The 21,515-nt window shown below is 48.6% G+C and overlaps 1 protein-coding gene across 1 annotated transcript in view; it reads right to left on the minus strand.

Moving 5' to 3' along the window:
• The window catches only part of LOC311182603 (olfactory receptor 14A16-like), a gene marked incomplete at both ends in the record, with an annotated part of 74,278 nt that extends 53,104 nt beyond the window's left edge, over window positions 1-21,174 (minus strand). Inside the window, one exon of the mRNA XM_084251496.1 lies at window positions 21,067-21,174. Coding sequence (XP_084107622.1) covers window positions 21,067-21,174 — 108 coding nt within the window. The remainder of the gene's footprint in view (window positions 1-21,066) is intronic.
• Between the last annotated feature and the right edge of the window lie 341 nt (window positions 21,175-21,515).

Here is a 21,515-nt window from a genome sequence, read left to right on the forward strand (position 1 = left end):
GGGTACAAGCCAGATGCGTGGGAGGGTGAGAGGATTCACAAGAGACAGAGCGTGGAGCAGAACAAGCAGACTGACAAAGTACACTGCTGAAGGGAGCAGCGGAGGTCTGCTGCGCCATGTGGGACCCTCCCCGGCCAGTCGGGATTTAATCTGCACTGGGGGGCTGCAGACAGCTTCACAGTGAGGAGCTCAACCATCTGTGCCAGCAGGAGAGGCCCAATTTATACACAAATTTAAAATGATAATGTAACTTTTGACATCTAACTCCTCCAGGCTCTGTTTAAATACTGTAACTTGTTTTACAAAATCACTAACAATCCCTGAGTGAGGGAGTTGGGGAAAAATCCCAAGTTCACGTCCATAAAGAATCACACATCCCTGCCAGCCTCATGCTAGCATCAGAGCCATGAAGTGGTCTACAATATTGCTGTAAGAATTATTGATTTTCTACTTGACTCATATCTGTAATAATAATGTGTAGGACAAATAGGCATAACATTCTGAATTTATCAATATTTATTATTTATTAATTTGTTCTGAAATCTTGGATACAATCTAATTCCATTAATTTTGTTGTTTTGTATAGTATCCAAAACACACTAATGTGCTGATGCTAAAATTCCAGGTATAAAGCAAAAATTATCATATATCCCATAAATCAAAATTTTCTAATATGATCTATATATTAAAAGTCAGTACCTTTGACCATCTTAAATTATTTATTTATTTGTTTTTTTAAAGATTTATTTATTTATACATACAAGCACTGGGTACAGTCAGAGGCGCGGGAGGGTGAGAGAATTCACCAGAGCCAGAGCGGGGAGCAGAACAGGCAGAAGGACCGAAGCACACTGCTGAGGGGAGCAGCGGGCGGCAGGAGAGGTCTGCGCGCCATGTGGGACCCTCCTCCGGTGGCCGGGTTGCAGCCGGGGATCAAACCGGTGCTGCAGAGGCTGCGGGCAGCTTCACAACCCAGCACTCAACTGCTGCGCCACCGGGGAGGCCCCCATCTTAAATTAAAAGATAATATATTTTCTCTCATTGAGTCTTGTCCCAGGCTGACACGGCAGTGGGACATGATGACTTGGGCACCTTCAGCATTAGTTGTCACAATTGGGAAAATGAATAGTTTAACTATGGTACTTTCTCAAGTCTACAATGAAGCTTGAATTTGAAAACTTTCAATTGTGAGTGGATTCTCCCCTGCAAATGGCTGGGGGCAGATATCTGCATTCTTGGTGGGAAGTTCCCAATGCTGAGTCAAGTCATTCTCCTTAGGTTGTGGACATGGTGTGGACAGAGGGCATCCCAGCCTCTCACTGCATGGTCGGGGCTCGTGGGGACGCCTCTGAGCACTCACAGGATGTTCCACCCCGTCCTGCTGCCGCCTCATGGACAGAACAGGGCCTCAGGGCTGGGATATTTGAGCTCTGGAGCTGGTGTCTGTGTGTTGGACACTGTCCAGATTCCAGTCCTCAGAGACCTTCCTCCAGAGGGAAAGTGCTGTGTTTACTTGACTGTGTTAATTGGACCATCCTGTAGTGTGTCTCAGCGAGTAATTATTACACTCAATGTATAGACGTGATTTTGTCTCTGACTCACACCTCTATGGAAGTAAATAGAAAAATCCTCATGTACAGGTTCCATTCCCCACCTGTCGTGCCCGCTGTGATTGGCACCATCAGTCATAACAGTGCCCTGAGTCCCTGTGCCAGAAAGCTGGACAGTCACCTGTCACCCACCAGGTGTTCTTCACGGAGAGGCCCTGGAGATGGGAGTGAGGGGGATGTGGGAAAGCCTGAGGTGGGAGGGATGGGATACGGAGAGAGGCAGGAGGGAGCCCAGGGAGGGGGAGTGGGGTGGAAAAACAATGGACGTCCAGCAGAAGTGAGTGACCATGAAGAGGGGGTCACCAGCCCTTTGGAAAGAGAAACTTTACTCATCTCTGAAATTGTGTATCCTGCGGTTCTTTTCCAACACAGCACCTGTCAATGCACTTGCATTAGAATTAACATTTTGTTTGGATAATTTCCTTTCAATCTTAAGGAAATAGTATTTTAGGGTTTCTGCACATGGTGTCATAGACTTAGTTTGCTGCATGACTATGGTGACTTCACACATTTGGAAACAGGTGTTTATCTGCTTGAGTTTACTCTTCTGTAGGGAGTGGGGCAGTGACCTGGTTTCATTCTGCTGCGTGTGTCTGTCTGCTTTTCCCAGCACCATTTGCCCACTTTTCTGTTCTAGTGAGAGCTCTGGCTCCTCTGTCACAGAGTCACTGTCCATCTCTATGAGGGTGGATTCCTGGGCCATCATTCTATTCCAGAGGTCTGTTGTCTGATTTTGTCCCAGCACCATGCTGCTTTATGTACTACAGCTTTATTGTATGGACTGGAGTCTGGAAGTGTGCTGCCTCCACCATGCTTCTTCATTTTTGTCAGGATGTTTTGGTTGTCGCATATACATTTCAGTAACATTTGTTTTATGTCTTTGGAGAATGCCATTGAAGTTCTTATTGGGATTGCATTGAATTTGTAAACTGTTTTGGGTCAGATGGGCATTTCTTAATGTTGATTCTTCCAAGCCAAGGGCAGGGAATACCTTTCCATTTCTCTGTCTTTTCTATTTCTTTAGACAATGCCTTACTCTTTTCTTTTGTATTCACATTCTTAGTTATGTTTATTCCATTGTACTAGTCTTGTGATTGTAAGTGGGATTGCTTTCTTCACTTCTCTTTTATTTATTTATTTTATTTATTTTATTTTATTATTTTTTTCTTGTTGTTGTTGGACCCTCACCGGCGGCCGGGGAATGAACCGATACTGCAGAGGCTGCGGGCAGCATTATAGCCCAGCGCTCAAATGCTGCGCCACCAGGGGAGGCCCCACTTCTCTTTTAGTTCAATTTTTTTATACATTTTATTTTTATATTCCCCATACAATTGCGATCCCCTTACTTTGACCCAATTCCTCCCCTCCCTGCCCCCCACCCCCCATAGAGTGTCTCTGGTTCATAGTTGTTTGTTGATTTTGATTTTTACCTTCTTATAGTTATTCTTTTTCCTGGTCCCTTATTTAAGTTTTCTAGATTCCTGCTATGAGTGAGACCATCCGGTATTTTTCTTTTTCTTTCTGGCTTATTTTGCTGAGCATGATCCCTTCCAGCGCCATCCATGTTGCTGCAAATTGCTTGTGTTTATCTTTTTTGAATGCTGAGTAATATTCCATGGTGTATATGTACCACATCTTCTTTATCCAGTCATCTATTTAATTTATGCATATAAGAAGGCAATTGATTTTCTTCATGTGTTGATTTTGTAAGCTTCCAATTACACTGAAGTGGCTTATTGTTTTAATCTGTTTTTTCAGTGGAATCTTTGTTTTTTTAGTGTATATTATGTTGTCCACAACAGTTTTAATTGTGCTTAAATGTTTAAATCCATACAAATAAGAGAAAGTTAATGTTTTAGTATTTTAAACATTTTAATTATGTTATAAAAAAGTGACAAAATGCAGACAGTTAATAGCCTCAGTATATGTTTATAATCGTCTGATTCAGCTTCTTCATTCAATACGTACATTGAATTCTCATTATTCCCATAACCTTATTCTGTTTATATCCCATAACTTCTATTGACCAGTAAACTATGAGAGTATCAAGAATTAATATTAAGAAAGTTATTTAGGGCCTCCCTTGTGGTGCAGCAGTTGAGCGCTGGGTTGCAAAGCTGCCCGCAGCCTCTGCAGCACCAGTTCGATCTCTGGCCACTGGGTGAGGGTCCCACATGGCGTGCAGAGCTCTCCTGCCGCCCGCTGCTCCCCTCAGCAGTGTAATTTAACAGTCTGCCTGTTTTGCTCCCTGCTCTGGCTCTGGTAAATTCTCTCATCCTCCTGCACTTCTGTTTGTACCCAGTGCTTGCATAAATAAATAAACAAATCTTTAAAAAAGGAAGTTATTTATCATCAGAAAAAAATGAAAATGCCAATGATTTAAAAGAAAAAGCAGCACATTGCTAACTCAAAACTTCAAAGATCGAGACGTTGCCACTTTTAACCTTTGCTGGCTGCCTCCAAACTGATATTGTGCCCACATGGACCTCGCCTGGGCTGAAGGCAAGGTCGGCCTGATTAGCATCCTCAGAGGGTGAATGTCTGAGAATGAGTTAAATGTTTGCTATCCAACGGGAACTACATTTTACCATGAAATATTTTGGTGTGAAATTTTCAAACATTGGATATCACAGACCTGACAGCAAAGGTGGATGCAATCAGCAGAGAGGAGCTGAGGCCAGACAGCAAGTGACAATCATGGGGGCATTTCACTTCCCAAATTTAAATCTCCTTCAAATTATTTACGTCTTTACATCTACACTAAATGATTGTGTTATTTATGATATGTAAATCTAATGAGTTTTCTCATTTGAACTACTCCACATGGAATCACAAACACTCTGAGATCCCCATAATAATGTGGCCAAAAATACATTGTCCTCAAATTCCCAGAAATTCTAGGTAATTAAATATATTGGGATAAACACACAAGGAATGTGCAGTGTGATGCTGTGAGTGCCATTCCTCAACTATCTCTGGAAATATTAGAATATTGTGCAGTCTACTAGCTATTATTTTTTTTTTTACCAGTATAGCCTCCTAAGTTCCTTTATTGTTTCTTGAAAAACCCTACCCACTGTATCTTAGTAAATTTTTAGTAATTATACTGCACATGAAATTAAAAGCTTTCACATCCACTGTGTTATTTCTGGTGTTCACCGTGCACTGAGTGTGTTTACAGTAAATGCCGGTGACATCCACAACAGAGCATCCAGGAGTGTCTCTACCCCATCATGTTTGGACCTTGTCCACAGAAGGTTGTGATCACTCAGTTTCCAAATTGGACCCTAAGTCCTTGCTTATGCTATTAAGGCCCCGCTCACCAAGGAAAGGGGCCTCTGTCCTCCCGGTGGCCCTGGTCCCACATGTGACCTCGAGGGTCAGTGTCATGAAAGGGAAAGCACCTTAGAGACTGGGGAGACTGCCCCAGTGAGAGAACTTCTGACGACTGAGGTGAAACCCAACCATGCCCTCTCTCTGCCGGGAGCAAAGAAATGGAGAACAGCAGAGGGATGCTGAAGTTCAGTGACCTCATTGCACAGAAAATATCCAAGTGCAACTAAGTGTTAAAAAAAAGAACAGTCATGGCCTCCCTTGGTAGCCCAGCAGTTGAGCGCTGGGCTGTAAAGCTGCTCTAAGCCTCTGCAGTGCCGGTTCTATCGCCGGCCACTGGCAAGGGTCCCATATGGTGCGCAGATCTCTCCTGCTGCCCGCTGCTCCCCTCAGCAGTGTATTTCATCAGTCTGCCTGTTCTGTTCCCCGCTCTGGCTCTGGCAAATTCTCTCACCCTCCCGTGCTTCTGACTATACCCAGTGCTGTATAAATAAATTAATTAAAAAAAAAGAGAGAGAGAAGAGAGCACATAATCAAAAAAAAAAAAAAAGAACGTCAATGGTAACAGAGCATATAAGCAACAGAATGTATGAAGTCATTGTAAATATATTTTAAAAATAAGCATATATTTGTAAATTGTACAATGGAATTATATGAAATTATAAGAAAATAAAGGGGACAATAATGTGCAAATTCAAAATAAGTGTCTCGTAATCGAGTCATGAACTCATCTTCTCTATTACATTTTGGTGAATCTCCCCTTCCTCAGTCTCCCCACAGCCGACTTCATAGCTTGGTTCCTCAGACTGTATATGAGGGGATTAAAGGTGGGGGGCACCATTGTGTAGAACATAGAAATGACCAGGTCAGACATGGACAGAGTCCCTGAGGTTGGCTTCAGGTAATCAAAGCTTCCCGTAGAGAGAAACAGCACCACAACCAGCAGGTGGGAAAGGCAGGTAGAGTAGACTTTAGCCTTACCTTCTGTGGAAGGAATCTTCCTGACAGCAGAGAAGATGTGGACATAGGAAATGATGATGAAAACAAAATAGCACATACCTAACACTACACTAATGAGAATGGGGACTAGTTCTGTCATTAGATTTCCTGAGCAGGAAATTGCCAATAACTGGGGGATGTCACAGAAGAACTGGTGGACACGTTGGACCCACAGTAGGACAAGCAGAAGGTTCCAGCTGTGTGCATCACAGAGATGACGCCCCCCCACCCAGCCAGCTGTCAGCTGCACACACCTGTCCCTGCTCATGATGATGTCATAGTGCAGGGGGTGACAGATGGCAGTGTTGCAGTTAAGGCTCATCACTGTGAGGAGGCTCATCACTGCACCTGCTGAAATAACCATCATGTAGACCTGGACAACACAGCCTGGGAATGAGATGGAGCTGCTGTGCCTCAGAGAGTTGGCAATGGACTTGGGGACTGTGGTTGTGATGAGGCAGAGGTCCGTGAAGGACAGACTCCTCAGGAAGAAGTACATGGGGGTGTGGAGGTGCCGGTCCAGGGTGGTGATGAGGACGATGATCCTGTTCCCCAGCAGGGCGCACAGGTAGACTAGGGAGAAGAGCACTGGGTGCAAGTAGCCCATGGTCCCCTGGGTGGGAAAGCCCAGGAAGAAAAATTCTGTCATGGCCGAGAGATTGGTCACCTCTGTAGCCATCACCTGTATTAAAAAAAAAAAATAGAGAGAGGAAGAAAACATTGTCAAATCTTCCAATATTGAATATAAAATGGGTTGTCAGAATAGGATAATGAGTCAATCTATTTACCAGGTAATTGCCTTTTCTAGGTCCCATGGAGTCTAGTATCCTCATCTGCATGTGCTGCTGTATTCAGCCTTTGTTTCCATCTCATGTGAACGGGACATTATCACACTGCCCAAATATGTCCCGAAAATTGGTGAAGGCTTGAAGATTTCAATTGACCTTGTAAACTTTAGGAATAGCCTGTTCCCTAATGAGCCTGTTCCCCAAAGAGCCCGTTTACCAATGAGCCCGTTCCTCAGCAAGGTGCATAGGTAGACCAGGGAGAAGAGCAGTGGGTACAAGAAGCCCATGGTCCCCTGGGCAGGGAACCCCAAGAGGAAGAATTCTGTCACGAATGTGAGATTCATCCCCCCTGCAACCATCATCTGTATAAAAAAAAAAAAAGAGAAAAAAAACATTGTCATATCTTCCAATATTGAGCACAAAATGGGTTATCAACACATAACAATCATGCAATCTATTTATGTTTTATTGTTATCTGAGCAAATTCATATTTTATCTCATGTGAATGTGCTATTGATGTATTGTCCATACATGTGTCCATAAATTGGTGAAGAAATGAAAATTTTAAATGACCATAATAAAACCTGAATATCAGGTCTCTTAGTGAACTGAATTGACAGACCTCCAGTGCCAAGTCATACCCAGGCCCGCGGCTCCCCCTCCTGCCCAGGACCCAGCATCTCAGCCCAGCATACCTCCCAGAGGTTGTCCAGGGCACAGTCCCAGAGGACACATGACCATGTCCAGCCCCAACCCACCCTAGAGAGCCTGTCCCTGCTCCAGCACAGCCCTGGTCTGGGGAGGCCCCACAGTGACAGGTGTACAGGGAGATGGGGTGTGCGGGTCCCTGTTTTCCTGCTCCCCAGGACCCAACACTGTCCTGGAACTGAATGATCTGCACTCAGCGTCTTTGTGCAGCATGTTCTGACACCTCCTCTGTCAGATTCCTGCCCCTGTGGCCTCACTGCTGACTCTTGGTCCATCTCCTCATATCCCTGCACCTGTCTCCCCACATCTGAGGACTCAGAGACCACGTTTCCTGCAGAGTCTCATCCTGGGTCACATCCACATATCACTCCTGCAGGATGGGCTCGTCCACCCCCGGGTCCCTCCCCGGCCCCTCTGACCCCTCAGACTCATGCACATCTGTGCAGGGAGGAGGCCGCTCCGGAGCTGAGCTAGATGGTCTGTGCTTGTGGCTGTTCCTGCCGGTCACAGGGACCTGGGTCCGCCGTGTGTGGGTTTCTTCCTCACCCCGGGCCCGTGCATGAGTGGGGACGTCTGGACATGGGGCAGCCCTGCCCACCCCCCTCCTTCCCCTTCCCAATCTCATCCTCTCCCCACTCTGTGGGGTGATGGAGGGACAGGCCCTGGTGAGGCAGGATTTTTTGGAGAATGTGGTTCTATATAATTATTGTACGAGACTAGAGGAAAATTTTTGGTATTTTAATGGAAACAAGAAAATAAATGCAGAACCTGCTGTTTTGTGCCCTGTGTCAAAATCTTTTAAGTGACTTAAAATAATATATATTGATAAAATAGTATTTTTTTATAGATGCGTTGCTGTGTGGCATCAGATGAAATATTATCATCCATAACAGACTGATTTCTTCACGTGTCTATCACTTCAGTGTGAAGGGAAAAAAAGATCAATATCTATCGCCTCAAAAGTTTATGAATTTCTATCTGACTCACGATTGTGTTACATTTTGGGGATGAACATGTATCGCTTTTCCTTTTAAACTGCTAGTGTGAATTTTAACTTCCTCTTAAGATTCTTCCTCACTGCTCCCTAAATAGCTCTCGCACGTGTGAGTTATTGAACATGTAATGCACTTTCATCTCAACATTCTCAATGCTGAAATATGGTTATGAACAGTAATTGTCAGATAGACCATAATTAAAATATTATATGATCACAGATATATTAAAAACCATAAGCTGAAGAACTTCTTTAATTGAAGAAGTGTAAAAAAAAATATTTTCCCCTCTTTCAAATTCATCCCAGAATACATGGCATTGTGAAATTGAGCTGTGTAGTTTTAAATATCCCCTTTCATTTATAAGATGAATAATTTAACTACTGTTATTCTGAAATACAAAATGCATTATGAAATGATACTGGATTGTAAAACATGTTACCTCAAAAGAGAAAAAAATACAGTTACCATTGGTAGGACAAAAAGTAAGGTCAGTTGTTCATATTGAAATGCTAACACTATGAAATGCAGTTCAATGAAATATATATTTATACCGAATATAAAACATTTAATTATAAGGGGAACTTCTCCACCTGATTTGACAGTCACTTCCAGTCTCGTGTGACGCACACATTGACCCAGAAGTTGCTTCCCACAAAACTCGCCCTCACAGAGACTGGAGGAAACGCAAACCTCTTTCGAAGGCCCGGTCACCCGCTGCCCTCTGCTGTGCTGGCCTCTGACGTCCGGAATCCAGGCCTCCGGCTCACTGACTCCAAGACGGGCCGCAGGGCTCGCTGTCTCCGTCTCCACGCCCCCCCAGGCCCTGACGTGACCACAGTCTCCTCAGGGACCTCCCTGGGCCGCTGTTCTGTCCTGGGGCTGTCTTGCCTGGGTAATGAGCCTCCCTGGTCAGGGGGCATCCAGGGCCCGGGAGGCTCCGCGGGCAGGAGCCTCAGCCCATCAGCCCATCAGCGCCCTGACCCCGCGGGTACCGGGGTGGCCCCATCGTCAGAGGCAGGACAAGCCCGTCCACAGGGAGCAGGGCGCCCTCCTGGGCCTGGTGAGGCGGGTAGGGGGGGAGCTGGGGAGGGGCGGGGGGGTCGGATGAGTGCAGGGGGAGGGGAGGGAGGGGATGGGAGGAGAGGGAGGGAAACCAAGAAATTCCGCAGGAGATAGAAGGAGAAAAAACCTGGATCTTCTTTGTTCGTGTCTCTCAAAATTATTTTATTCAAAAATGCCATTCATTCTCAGCACCTGTAACTGTCATTGTATTTGAACTGTTGTCGTGTGTGAGTGAAGCTTGTGTTTATCTTCCACCGTGGGTCAGTCAGAGGTGGTGCTGTCCAGCAAGTCCGTTGGATGGTCTGTGACTCGGCTCTGACACAGCAGAGTAGAGGACCCTCTCCTGGCTGTGAGTTCCCCCTGCGCGCTCAAGGCCCCCACCAGTCAGGCACAGACAATGGGGGTGCTGGCAGAGGACACGGGGGATGGACAGTCCTGCGCCCCACGTGCTGTCCAGCCCGTGTCTGCAGCGTCCACCAGGCCAAGCCCATAGCTGCCCAGCGAGATGGGGCTGCCCTGGGGGAGGAGAAGCCGGAGGCCTGGGGTAGGCGGGGTTGGGGACCCATCCTGGCTTGGGGTGCATGTGGACGCTGCTCCTGAGGCCCCGGGACATCCCCAACTCCTGGACCACCCCGAGGGCCTGTCCACTCCCTTCTGAGCCTGCCTGCCTTGAGGTCATATGCCAACCAGCAGTTCCTGAGGGGCATGCACCTGCAGCTGTGTGAGCCTGGGGTCAGCCTGGCCCCACTAGGCCAGCACTGGATGCAGCATCCACCCCAGCCCTTGCCCACTGTGGGTGGCAGGAAGCTCCGCTGTGTCTGTGAACTGAGGCTGGACTCACCCACCCGCATCCCAGACCTGCCTGGGCCTTTCTCTCCTTTCCCTAAAACCCCAACCGGCGGCACCAGAGTCCCCAGGACTACCTCACCGGGGGACACGCTGGGTCTGAAGCCTTCGGAGAAGCTTGAGCTCTGGTGGCCATCACTCCTCCAGGCCTGATGATGCCTTTCTGGGATTTGGGCAAAGAACAGTTAGTGCTTGGCCTGAACAGCACACCCAAGACAACTGCCCCCTGGCCTGGGTGGACTCAGCTGCCCATGGGACGGTCAGCACCCCCCTGCAGGGCCCTGGGTTTATGGGTAACAAGGTCAGTGTCCTCGGCCCAGCAGAGAGTTCCCAACAGATGAGGAAACTGAGGGGTCCCATGGAACGGCCCTGAGACCTGGCAAATGGGGATCCCATGATAGTCACTAGCAGTGCCCAGCCCACCTATGGCTTCAAGGGCTGATTTTGAATTTCAAGGATACAGGGTGTTCCCTCTGACACCTGTGTGGGCTCAACCTGACAGACCTGAGGACCCACGACAGGAAAACCCAAGTTCAGAGACTAAACCTGCCTCAACTTCCGCCTCCACAGACACTGGTCTCTGGCCCGGATCTCCTGCAGGAGGATAATAAGTAAATCCACTTTTTCTACTTACACCACAATCGCCAGTGAGGCCTCCTGCAGCCTCCCCGGTACCCCTCACCATTCAGTCAACCGTGTTATGAGATAATTTAAAATAAGAGTGTCGTAATGGAGTCACAATCTCAACTTTCCTGTTACTCCTTGGTGAGTCTCCCCTTCATCAGTCTCCCCACAGCTGTATTCATGGCTTGGTTCATCAGACTAAATATGAGGGGATTAAAGGTGGGGGGCACCACCATGTAGAACATAGAAATGAACAGGTCAGAGATGAACTGGGTCCCTGAGGTCGGCTTCAGATAAGCAAAGCATCCAGTGGAGAGAAACAGCACCACAACCAGCAGGTGGGGAAGGCAGGTAGATTAGGCCTTGTCCTTACCTTCTGTGGAAGGAAACTTCCTGACAGCAGAGAAAATATGGACATAGGAAATGATGTTGAAAGTAAAAGAACAGATACTCAACACCACACTAATGAGAATGGGGACAAGTTTGTTGATTAAATTTCCTGAGCAGGAAATAGCCAATAACTGGGGGATGTCACAGAACTAGTGGACCACGTTGGACCCACAGAAGGACAAAGAGAAGGTTCCAACTGTGTGCATCACAGAGATGATGCAGCCACCCAGCACGGACACAGCTGTCAGCTGCACACACCTGTCCCTGCTCATGACGACGTGACAGTGCAGAGGGTGGCAGATGGCAGCATAGCAGTCAAGATTCATCACTGTGAGCAGGGTCATCTCTGCATCTGCTGAAATAATCATCATGAAGACCTGGACGACACAGCCCAGGAACGAGATGGAGCTGCTGTGCCTCAGAGAGTTGGCAATGGACTTGGGGACTGTGGTTGTGATGAGGCAGAGGTCCATGAAGGACAGACTCCTCAGGAATAAGTACATGGGGGTGTGGAGGTGCCAGTCCAGGGTCGTGATGACAACGATGAGCCAGTTCCCCAGCAGGGCACACAGGTAGACTAGGGAGAAGAGCAGTGGGTGAGAGAAGCCCATGGTCCCCTGGGTGGTGAACCCCAGGTAGAAAAATTCTGTCATGGCCGAGAGATTGGTCACTGCTGGAGCCATCTTCTGTATAAAAAAAAAAAAAAAAAAGAGAGAGGAAGAAAATGTTGTCAAATCTTCCAATATTGACAATAAAATGGGTTGTCAGCATAGGCTAATGATTCTATTTACCAGGCAATTGCTTCTCCTAGGTCCCATGGAGTCTAGTATCCTCATCTGCGTGTGCTTCTGTATTCAGCCTTTGCTTCTGTCTCATGTGAACGGGGCATTATCACACGGTCCAAACATGTCCCGGAAATTGGTGAAGGCTTGAAGATTCCAAATGACCTTGTAAACTTTAGGAATTATATTCTCAAATCTTTCAACAAACCCAACTAAGAGCCCCTCCCCATCACCCCAGTTCCGCTGCTCCTGCCTCCTGCCCAGGCCCCAGCGTCTCAGCCCAGCACACCTCCCAGAGGTTGCCCAGGGCACAGTCCCAGAGGACACGGGACCATGTCCAGCCCCTCCCCACCCTAGAGAGCCTGTCCCTGCTCCTCCAGCACATCCCTGGTCTGTGAGGCCCCACAGTGACAGGTGTGCAGGGAGATGGGGTGTGCGGGTCCCTGTTTTCCTGCTTCCTAGGACCCGACACTGTCCTGGAACTGAATGATCTGGGCTCAGCGTCCCCGTGCAGCGTGTCCTGACGCCTCCTCTGTCATATTCCTGCCCCTGTGGCCTCACTGCTGACTCCTGGTCCGTCTCCTTGTCTCCTCATCTCCCTGCCCCTGACTCCCCCACATCTGAGGACTCAGAGACCACATTTCCTGCAGAGTCTCCTCCTGGGTCACACTCACACATCACTCCTGCAGGATTGGCTTGTCCACCCCGGGGACCCTCCCTGGCCCCTATGTTCCCCCCATCAGATCTCGTGCACATCTGTGCAGGGAGGAGGCCGCTCCGGTGCTGAGCCAGACAGTCTGTGCATGTGGCTATCCCTGCTGGTCCCATGGACCCGGATCCCCGGGGTGTAGGTTTGTTCCTCACCCCAGGCCCGTTCGTGGGTAGGGACATCTAGACACGGGGCAGCCCTGCCACTCTCCTCCTCCCTCCCAAATCTCATCCTGTCCTTCCTCTGTGGGGTGAGGGAGGGGTTGGCTCTGGTGAGAACAGGAGTTTTAGGAGAATGTGGTGTTATATAATTATTGTACGATACCATAGGTACAATTTTTGATACTTTAATGAAAATAAAAGAATAAGTGTACGACCTGCTGTAGCCTGTGAGAAAAGCTTCTCAGTGCTAAGCTACGTATTTATATTGATAAAATTAGATTTTATGCAGGTCTGTTGCTGTGCAGTTAACCAATGAGAAGTTCACACCCATAAAGGATGGATTTCCACTTGTCTGTCGCTTTAGTGTGAAAGAAAAGGAGACCAATATGTATATCTCAAAAAGCTTATGAATTTCTCTCATTTGTGTCATAATCTTTTAGGGATGAACATGTGTAGCTTTCCCTTTTTTTAAAAAAAAAACTGCTGTTACTTTAAATTTCCTCTTGAGATTTTCTTCACTGCTTCCTAAATACAACCGTTATATGTGATTTCATGTAACATTTATACACTTTCAACTCAGAGCGCTAAATGCTGAAATATCATAGTTTTGATACAATTATCAAATATACCACAAATCAAAATGTTCTAAAGTGATAAATGCATGAAAGATCACAATCTGTGGAACACCTGAAAATAAAAGATGTATTTTCTCTTTAAACTCATCGCAGAACTGGGCTTCTGGAACAGAACTATTTATCTACAGTAGAATTTATTAGTTTCCATTTATAAGATGATAGTTTAATGATTGGTCTGCTGAAACAAAAATGCCTTTTGAAATCATTATAGAAAAATAATAGTCACTTTTGGATACATAAAAAAACTAACGTGAATATTTCAATAGTGATATTGAACATGTTGATGAATGAAATGTCAGCTGAATAAAAATGAAAAATGTAATTAAGCCAACTTTTTCTCAAAATTATTTGATGGACAAACCCAGTCTGGTGTGAGGCACCCGCGAGCCCAGAAGCTGCTTCCCGCAAAACTCTCGCCCTGGCAGAGACAGGAGGAAAGCAAACCTCTCCCGCTGGCCGGCCCCCGCTGCCCTCTGCTGCGCTGGCCCTGATGTCCGGGGTCCAGGCCGCCGGCCCGCTGACTCCGCAGACGGGCTGCAGGGTGCGCTGCCTCCGTCCCCCGCTGGCCCCAGGTCCCGACACCGTCCCAGGCTCCCCTTCCTCAGGGGCCTCGCCCGAGGGGCCCGGGGGTCCCTCATCCCGGTGGATTCTCGGTGGCGGCGTCCCCGGTAATGGGCCTCCCGAGTCAGCGGCGCCGTTAGGGGGTCCTCGGGGACTCCGCGAGCAGGACCTGGTCCCCCTCAGAGCCACTGACGAGCCCCGTCCACAGGGAACTGGAAAGTCACCGCCGCCCCGTGGCAGGCGGGGGGCGGGGCGGAGGAGGGAAACTAACAGAGGCGGGAAGGACAAGGGAGGACAGAGCAGAAGCCGGAAGAGGAGGGAGGAGGAAATAGAAAACCATCACAGCGGAGAGAAAGCGGGAAAATGCATCTTGGGCTCGGAGGCCGACCTCCCGCACGCACGGGGACGGGGCAGCACGCCCCGCGCACGGCCTCCCTCCGGGCCTCTCGGCTGCGGTGCCCGCGCGGGCCAGCGCCCCACCGCCCCGCGCACGCAGGGCCTGCCTCGGGGCCGCGCCGGGACCCTGGCCCAGGTCTGCGGGAGCCGCGGGGCGACGCCGGCGGCAGGCGAGTCTTGGGCGGCAGGCGGGTCTTGGGCGGCAGGCGGGTCTTGGGCGGCAGGCGGGTCTTGGAGCCGGCAGGCCAGGCCCCTGGCGCCCTTCCAGACCATGGAGAGAGAGGGCGGGGCCCGCCGCTCGCCAAACCCTTCAGTTCCCCTCCTCCTCAGACACCGGCGGCCGCGCCATTTTCTTTCTTCTTCGGAGAAAGACGGGAACCCGTCCTCCTGCTCTTCCTGGCGTCGCTGGTTACCTTCCTGAGCGCCGGCCCACCCTGGCTTATATCCGCCCAGGCTGCCCCGCCCACAAGTCTTATTGGATCATTTTTCACTCCTGTGGCTGATTGGCCCATTTACCCACAGCCCTTACCGCCTGATTGGTCTATTCCACCACCCAGGAAGTGCACCTCACATGAAAGGGCTGTGAGCAGCCACTGCCGCGACTCACCTGTGATGAGAGGCGGTCCTGGTAATGAAAGTCTGACTGGACCATTGAGCACCAATCAGCTCATGGCATTCACCTGATTGGTCCATTCCACCACCAGGAAGTGCACTTTATATAAACAGGCTCTGTGGAGCAAGTGCCAGGACTGACTGGTGGTGAGAGGCTGGGCCCTGGTAACAAAAGTCTGATTGGACCATTGAGCACCAATCAGCTCATAGCTCACACCTTATTTGGACACTCCCGACCCAGGAAGTACATGAAAGGTCTCTGAGGAGCAACTGCCACAACCAGCTTGTGGAGGAGCTGCGGGGAGAAGACGCTCCTGCTAGGCCACACCCGCCGCGGAGGTGGGGGTCCACCGACTGCTGCACCACAAGGGACCCCAGGAGCTGAGCAGTAGAGGCCTTGATATGTTGGCCGTCACGGCCGGGATCTGGGATTTGACGTCATCTCAGTGCTGAGTGGCCCCCCCTGTGAGAGGCCCGCGGTGGACGCCCGACCCCTGAGACCAAGACCGCAGCTAACAGCGTGTTTCTCCTCTCGCAGCCTTCCCCGGGGCTCCCGGCCCCACAACCGCTCTGTGCGCTGCTTCCAGGAACAAGGGGCCGGGCCTGGCTCCTCAGCAGCGTCTGTGCAGCCGGCTCCACGCTCCCGTTCCTCAGTGTGTTGTCACAACACCCTGGGCTCTCCTCGGAGCCAGAGGCACTCCCCGGAGAGGACACCCCCTTTTCTCCTGCTCAGCAGGGGGGTGCAGCTGCAGGGGCCACGGCCAGGTCATCGCCTCTGGGTAGAGTCTTTATGGGCTCAGGGGACAGTCATGAAGCAAGGGACAGCTGTGGTGCTGCTCGAGGTGGTCTTGGTGGACACGGTGCCATCATTGCAAGTATTGCATGCACAAGTTAATAATACTTGTTTTTTAAGATTTATTTATTTATTTATTTATTTATACAAGCACTGGGTACAGTCAGAAGCACAGGAGGGTGAGAGGATTCACCAGATCCAGAGAGGAGAGCAGAACAGACAGACTGATGAAGTACACTGCTGAAGGGAGCAGCAGGCATGGCAGGAGAGGTCTGCGTGCCATGTGGGACCCTCACCCAGTGGCCGGGGATTGAACTGGTGCTGCAGAGGCTGTGGGCAACTTCGCAGCCCAGCACCCGACAGCTGCACCACCAGGGGAGGCCCGATGATACCTATGTTTAAGAGATTTTTTCGTCAGCCAGGAGAGTTTGGAGACACAGTGACTGGCTCCCAGAGTAAACACTGGAGAGGGGGACCATCACCCCCAGCTCATGTTCTCAGCGTGGAGACACAGCCCTGAGGCCTCGGGATTTATAGCACTGAAGCTGCTGGAGATTAAAAAATTTAACATTGCTGTGCTTTATTTTTATGAATATACTTCACATAACATAAAAACTAACATAGTTCCAATGTAGAAAAAAAGGACTTAAATATTACCTACAGGAAAATTGACAAGAAGTCCAGGTATGAGACATCAAAGTACAATTTTGAAAGCTAAGGGGACCTAAATATACACATATAAAAACCAATATCTCAGAGCTAAACACTTTCACTGTACATATGTAGTTTCAATAAGAATTCACGTATAGGGGCCTCCCCGGTGGCGCAGTGGTTGAGCGCTGGGTTGCAAAGCTGCCCGCGGCCTCTGCAGCAACAGTTCGATCCCCGGCTGCTCCCCAGCCACCAGAGGAGGGTCCCACATGGCGCGCAGACCTCTCCTGCCGCCCGCTGCTCCCCTCAGCAGTGTACTTCGGTCCTTCTGCCTGCTCTGCTCCCCGCTCTGGCGCTGGTGAATTTTCTCACCCTCCCGTGCTTCTGACTGTGTGTACCCAGTGCATGTATAAACAAAAAAAACAAACAAAAATAAATAAATAAACATGTCTCTATTAAAAAAAAAAGAATTCACGTATATTTTGTTTCCATTATAGTACATCAAAGAGAGTAGTCCTGTTAGAAACAAATCAGACATCTGGGATTAATATTCACATCAATTGTCACTTTCAATCACAGATTCCTTTTCCCCAAGAATGCTTCAATCCTTCCATCTCTGGCAGATTCAGGAGTAGATTCTCCTTGTCCTTTGAACAGAAATATGAATTTGTCTTAGAGGGAGGTGACCCATTGCATTCGTGAGAGGTGAGGGATCCACTCCACTGTGAACCCCTTCCCTCCAGTAGGCCGGGGGCCCCTCAGTGGAGACACACTCAGGCTGGAGGTACTGAGAGCCCAAAAATGCAATGTGGTGACCCATAAGCTTCTATGGGGCAATCCCTTTTTACCGCTGCTTCATTTTACATAAATGTTGGTAAAGTGTGAGTTCTAGAACATTCATTCTACACCAAATAAATACATAGTTAAACAATGAGTGAGAATTCAGTTTACGAACATCACACAGTTAGAGGTTTGGCAAATGTTTACAGTATTTTAGGAAACTACAGTTTATGGAAGGATATGAGAATATAAATTTCTGGAAAAGGAAAATTTCTATGCAAGAGTCTATACTTTATAAATGAGGGAATGCAAGAGAGGAAAAACAGAATGAGTGAGGAGTTATATTTCAGATTGTGATATCACACTTGTTGGTGTATTGGCCATTTATCAGTCTCCCCACATCCATTTTCAAGGCTTGGTTCCTCAGACTGTATATGACGGGATTAAAGGTGGGGAGCACCATCGTATAGAACATAGAAATGACCAAGTTAGACATGGACAGAGTCTCTGAGGTCAGCTTCAGATAAGCAAAGCATCCAGTGGAGAGAAACAGCATCACAACCAGCAGGTGGGGAAAGCAGGTGGAGTAGACTTTTGCCTTACCTTCTGTGGATGGGATCTTCCTGACAGTAGGGAAGATGTGAACATAGGAAATGGTGATGAAAATGAAATAGCAGATACTCAACACTGCACTAATGAGAATGGGTGCAAGTTTGTTCATTATATTTCCTGAGAAGGAAATAGCCAATAAATTGGGGCCATCACAGAAGAATTGGTGGACCATGTTGGACCCACAGTAGGACAAGGAGAAGGTTCCAGCCATGTTTATCACAGCCAATATACCCCCACCCAGCCAGGACACAGCTGTCAGCTGCACACACCTGTCCCTGCTCATGATGACATCATAGTGCAAGGGTGGCAGATGGCAGCATAGCGCTCAAGGCTCATCAACGTGAGTAGGGTAATTTCTGTATCTGCTAACATAAACATCATGAAGACCTGGAGGACACAGCCTGGGAATGAGATGGAGCTGCTGTGCATCAGAGGGCTGGCAATGGACTTGGGGACCATGGCTGAGAGGAGGCAGAGGTCGTGAATGACAGACTCCTCAGGAAGAAGTACATGGGGGTGTGAAGGTGCCGGTGCAGGGTCATGATAAGGATGATGAGACCGTTCCCCCACAGGGCACACAGGTAGACCAGGGAGAAGAGCAGTGGGTGCAAGAAGCCCATGGTCCCATGGGTGGGGAACCCCAGGATGATGAATTCTGTCACAACAGTGATATTGGTCACCACTGGAGACATCATCTGATTAAAAGGAGGAAAAATAAAGCCTTGATTCTTCCCATGTTAAAAATATAATGCATTATCAATATAAGATAATAATTCAATCTCTTTTCTACATAATTATTACTTTGAGGTACTATGGAGTCTAACACAATCATCTGTATATACTGTTTTCATCTGACTCATTTACTTCAATGCAATGTGAATGTGTCATTTTTACACTGTCCAAACATGTCCCCAACAATTGGTAAAGAATGAAACAAAAAATGAACAAATTAGAATCTCCTCTCTTTCAACAAAAGCTAACTTATAAAGCTCCCACCCCCTCTCCCCACTTCCAATGCTTCCCCTCCTGCCCAGGCCCCAGCATCTCAACCCAGCACACCTTCCAGAGGTTGTCCAGGGCACAGTCCCAGAAGACACGTGACCATGCCCAGCCCCTCCCCACCCTAGAGAGCCTGTCCCTGCTCCTCCAGCACAGCCCTCGTCTGGGGAGGCCCCACAGTGACGGGTGTGCAGGGAGATGGTGTGTGAGGGTCCCTGTTTTTCTGCTTCCCAGGACCCAACAATATCATGGAACTGAATGATCTGAGCTCCACATCCCCGTGTGGCGTGTCCTGATGCCTCCTCTGTCTGTGAGTGTGGCTGTCCCTGATGGTCACAGGGATCAGGGTCCCCAGGGTGCAGGTTTGTTCATCACCCCAGGCGGGTGCGTGAGTGGAGACATCTGGACACGGGGCAGCCCTGCCCACTCTCCCTCCCCCTCCCCACTCTCATGCTCACCTCCCTCCCTGAGGATGACTGTCCTGGTGACAGTAGATTTTAATGGAGAATGTAGGAAGTAATTTGATAGAAATACATTAGTAGAAATAATTACAAATAGTCTTATAAACACAAAAAGATAAGATTACCAGATGGTCTAATTTGTAGACATCTTTTGAGAGATTCAAACCACATATTGTAACAACGAAGTAAGTTTTGATATATATTCTTCCATTATTAACTACTGTGACTTTATTTTACAAATCTCTAATAGTCCCAGATCTGTGGAACAGGGAAAATCCCAAGTTCATTTCCATAAATAGTCAGATGTCCATGCCAGCCTCTCTTTTGTGTCATAACCATGAAATAGTCAAAACTATTGTTATCAAAGTTGTTGAATTTCTCCTTTCATATCTGTCATAGGAACAAAAGGAACTGGGAACTAGGATCAAAAGCAAATATATTGAAATTTAGCAATAAGGATTTTGAAATGTCATCTAAGTTACAAAATAATCATTAATTATTGTGATTTCATATAATATTACATACTCACTGAGATGAACACTGAAATCAGTATGAAATATTATTGTCACACTAATCATAAAAATCTACCCATATGATGAGTGTATTAAAATGGCATAATTTGTGGAAGACCCTCAGATAACTATGTTTTCCCTCATTGAGTCTCACCCCAGGCTGACACGGCAGTGGACACAAGCGACTTGGGCACCTTCAGCATTAGTTGTCATGACTTAGAAAATGAATGGTTTACCTCGGTGCTTGAATCTGAAAACTTTCAAATGTGAATGGATTCTCCCCTGCAAACAGCTGGGGGCAGATACCTGCAGTCTGGGAGAAAATTCCAGCTGTTGTGTCCTGTCTCTCTCCTGAGGTGGTGCCCATGGCACGGACAGAGTGTGTCCAGGCCTCTCACTCCATGGTTGGGGCTCCTGGGGACACCTCTGAGCACTCACAAGATGTTCTACCCCATCCTGCTCCACCTCATGTACAGAGCAGGGACTCAGGCCTGGGCTATTTGAGCTCTGGAGCTGGTGTCCGCGTGTTGGACACTGTCCAGATTCCAGCCCTCAGGGACCTTCCTCCAGAGGGACAAGTGCCCCTTTTCAGTTTACTGTCTTAATTGGCATCGTCCTGTCACACATGCCAATGAGCAATTAGTGCCCTGATTGTGTCAGAAGGTATTTTGTGTGCCGTTTGACCCTGTATGAAAGGCTTGTATTAATCTTCATCAAAGGTCTCTTTAATCATCACTAACTGGCCTTGGGGGACCCAGGTGTGGCCCCCTCGTCAAAGCCATGATGAGCACATCCAGGGGGCACTGAAAAGTCACCGTCACCCACATGTGCCCTTCATGGGGGGACCTGGGATGTGGGTGGGGGATGGGGGTGAGGAAGGGAAATACAGGTTGGAAGGAAAAAAGCAGGAAGGGAGAGGCGGGGGAGAGGGGAAGGGAGGTTGGGGGGAAATTCAGCAGAATGAACGACAGAGGGAAGAAACTGGACTCTCTGAGAGGGAATAGTTCGTGTCCTCACGTGTTGCTGCGTGTGTGTTTGGTCACATACCCATGGCTGCTCCACCTCATGCCTGCCAGTCTGGTGGGGTGTGATGGCTGCTGCTTGAGGCAGGTTCTCCATGGTCTTCACGCGGGCATGGGCCATGGGGGTGGCCATGGTCGCTGGTGGTTGTGCATGGTGTGTAGTTCCTGGGTGGCCGTCATGCCTGCTGTGTCCTCAGCTCCGTGGGAAGAGGCCTTTTGTGTGTGGCCTGGACTATGAGATGCTTGGGAATGTTAGTAACTCAGTGAGCAGATCATGCTGCAGTGCTGACCTGAGGGGCTGCTTGTGGCGTGTGCATGTGATGGTCTCTGAGTCCTGCCACACCAGAGAGCCACCGTCACCCACCTCCACGTGACCGTCCCACGGAGGTGCGTATGGCCGAGAGTGAGAGGCTGGGCTGAGACTCTTCCTACGCAATGTCCTCCACCATTTCCAGGCCATTTAAGTAAATCTCC

This window comes from Talpa europaea (assembly GCF_964194135.1).
Source record: "Talpa europaea genome assembly, chromosome: 1".
NCBI classification, from domain to species: domain Eukaryota; kingdom Metazoa; phylum Chordata; class Mammalia; order Eulipotyphla; family Talpidae; genus Talpa; species Talpa europaea.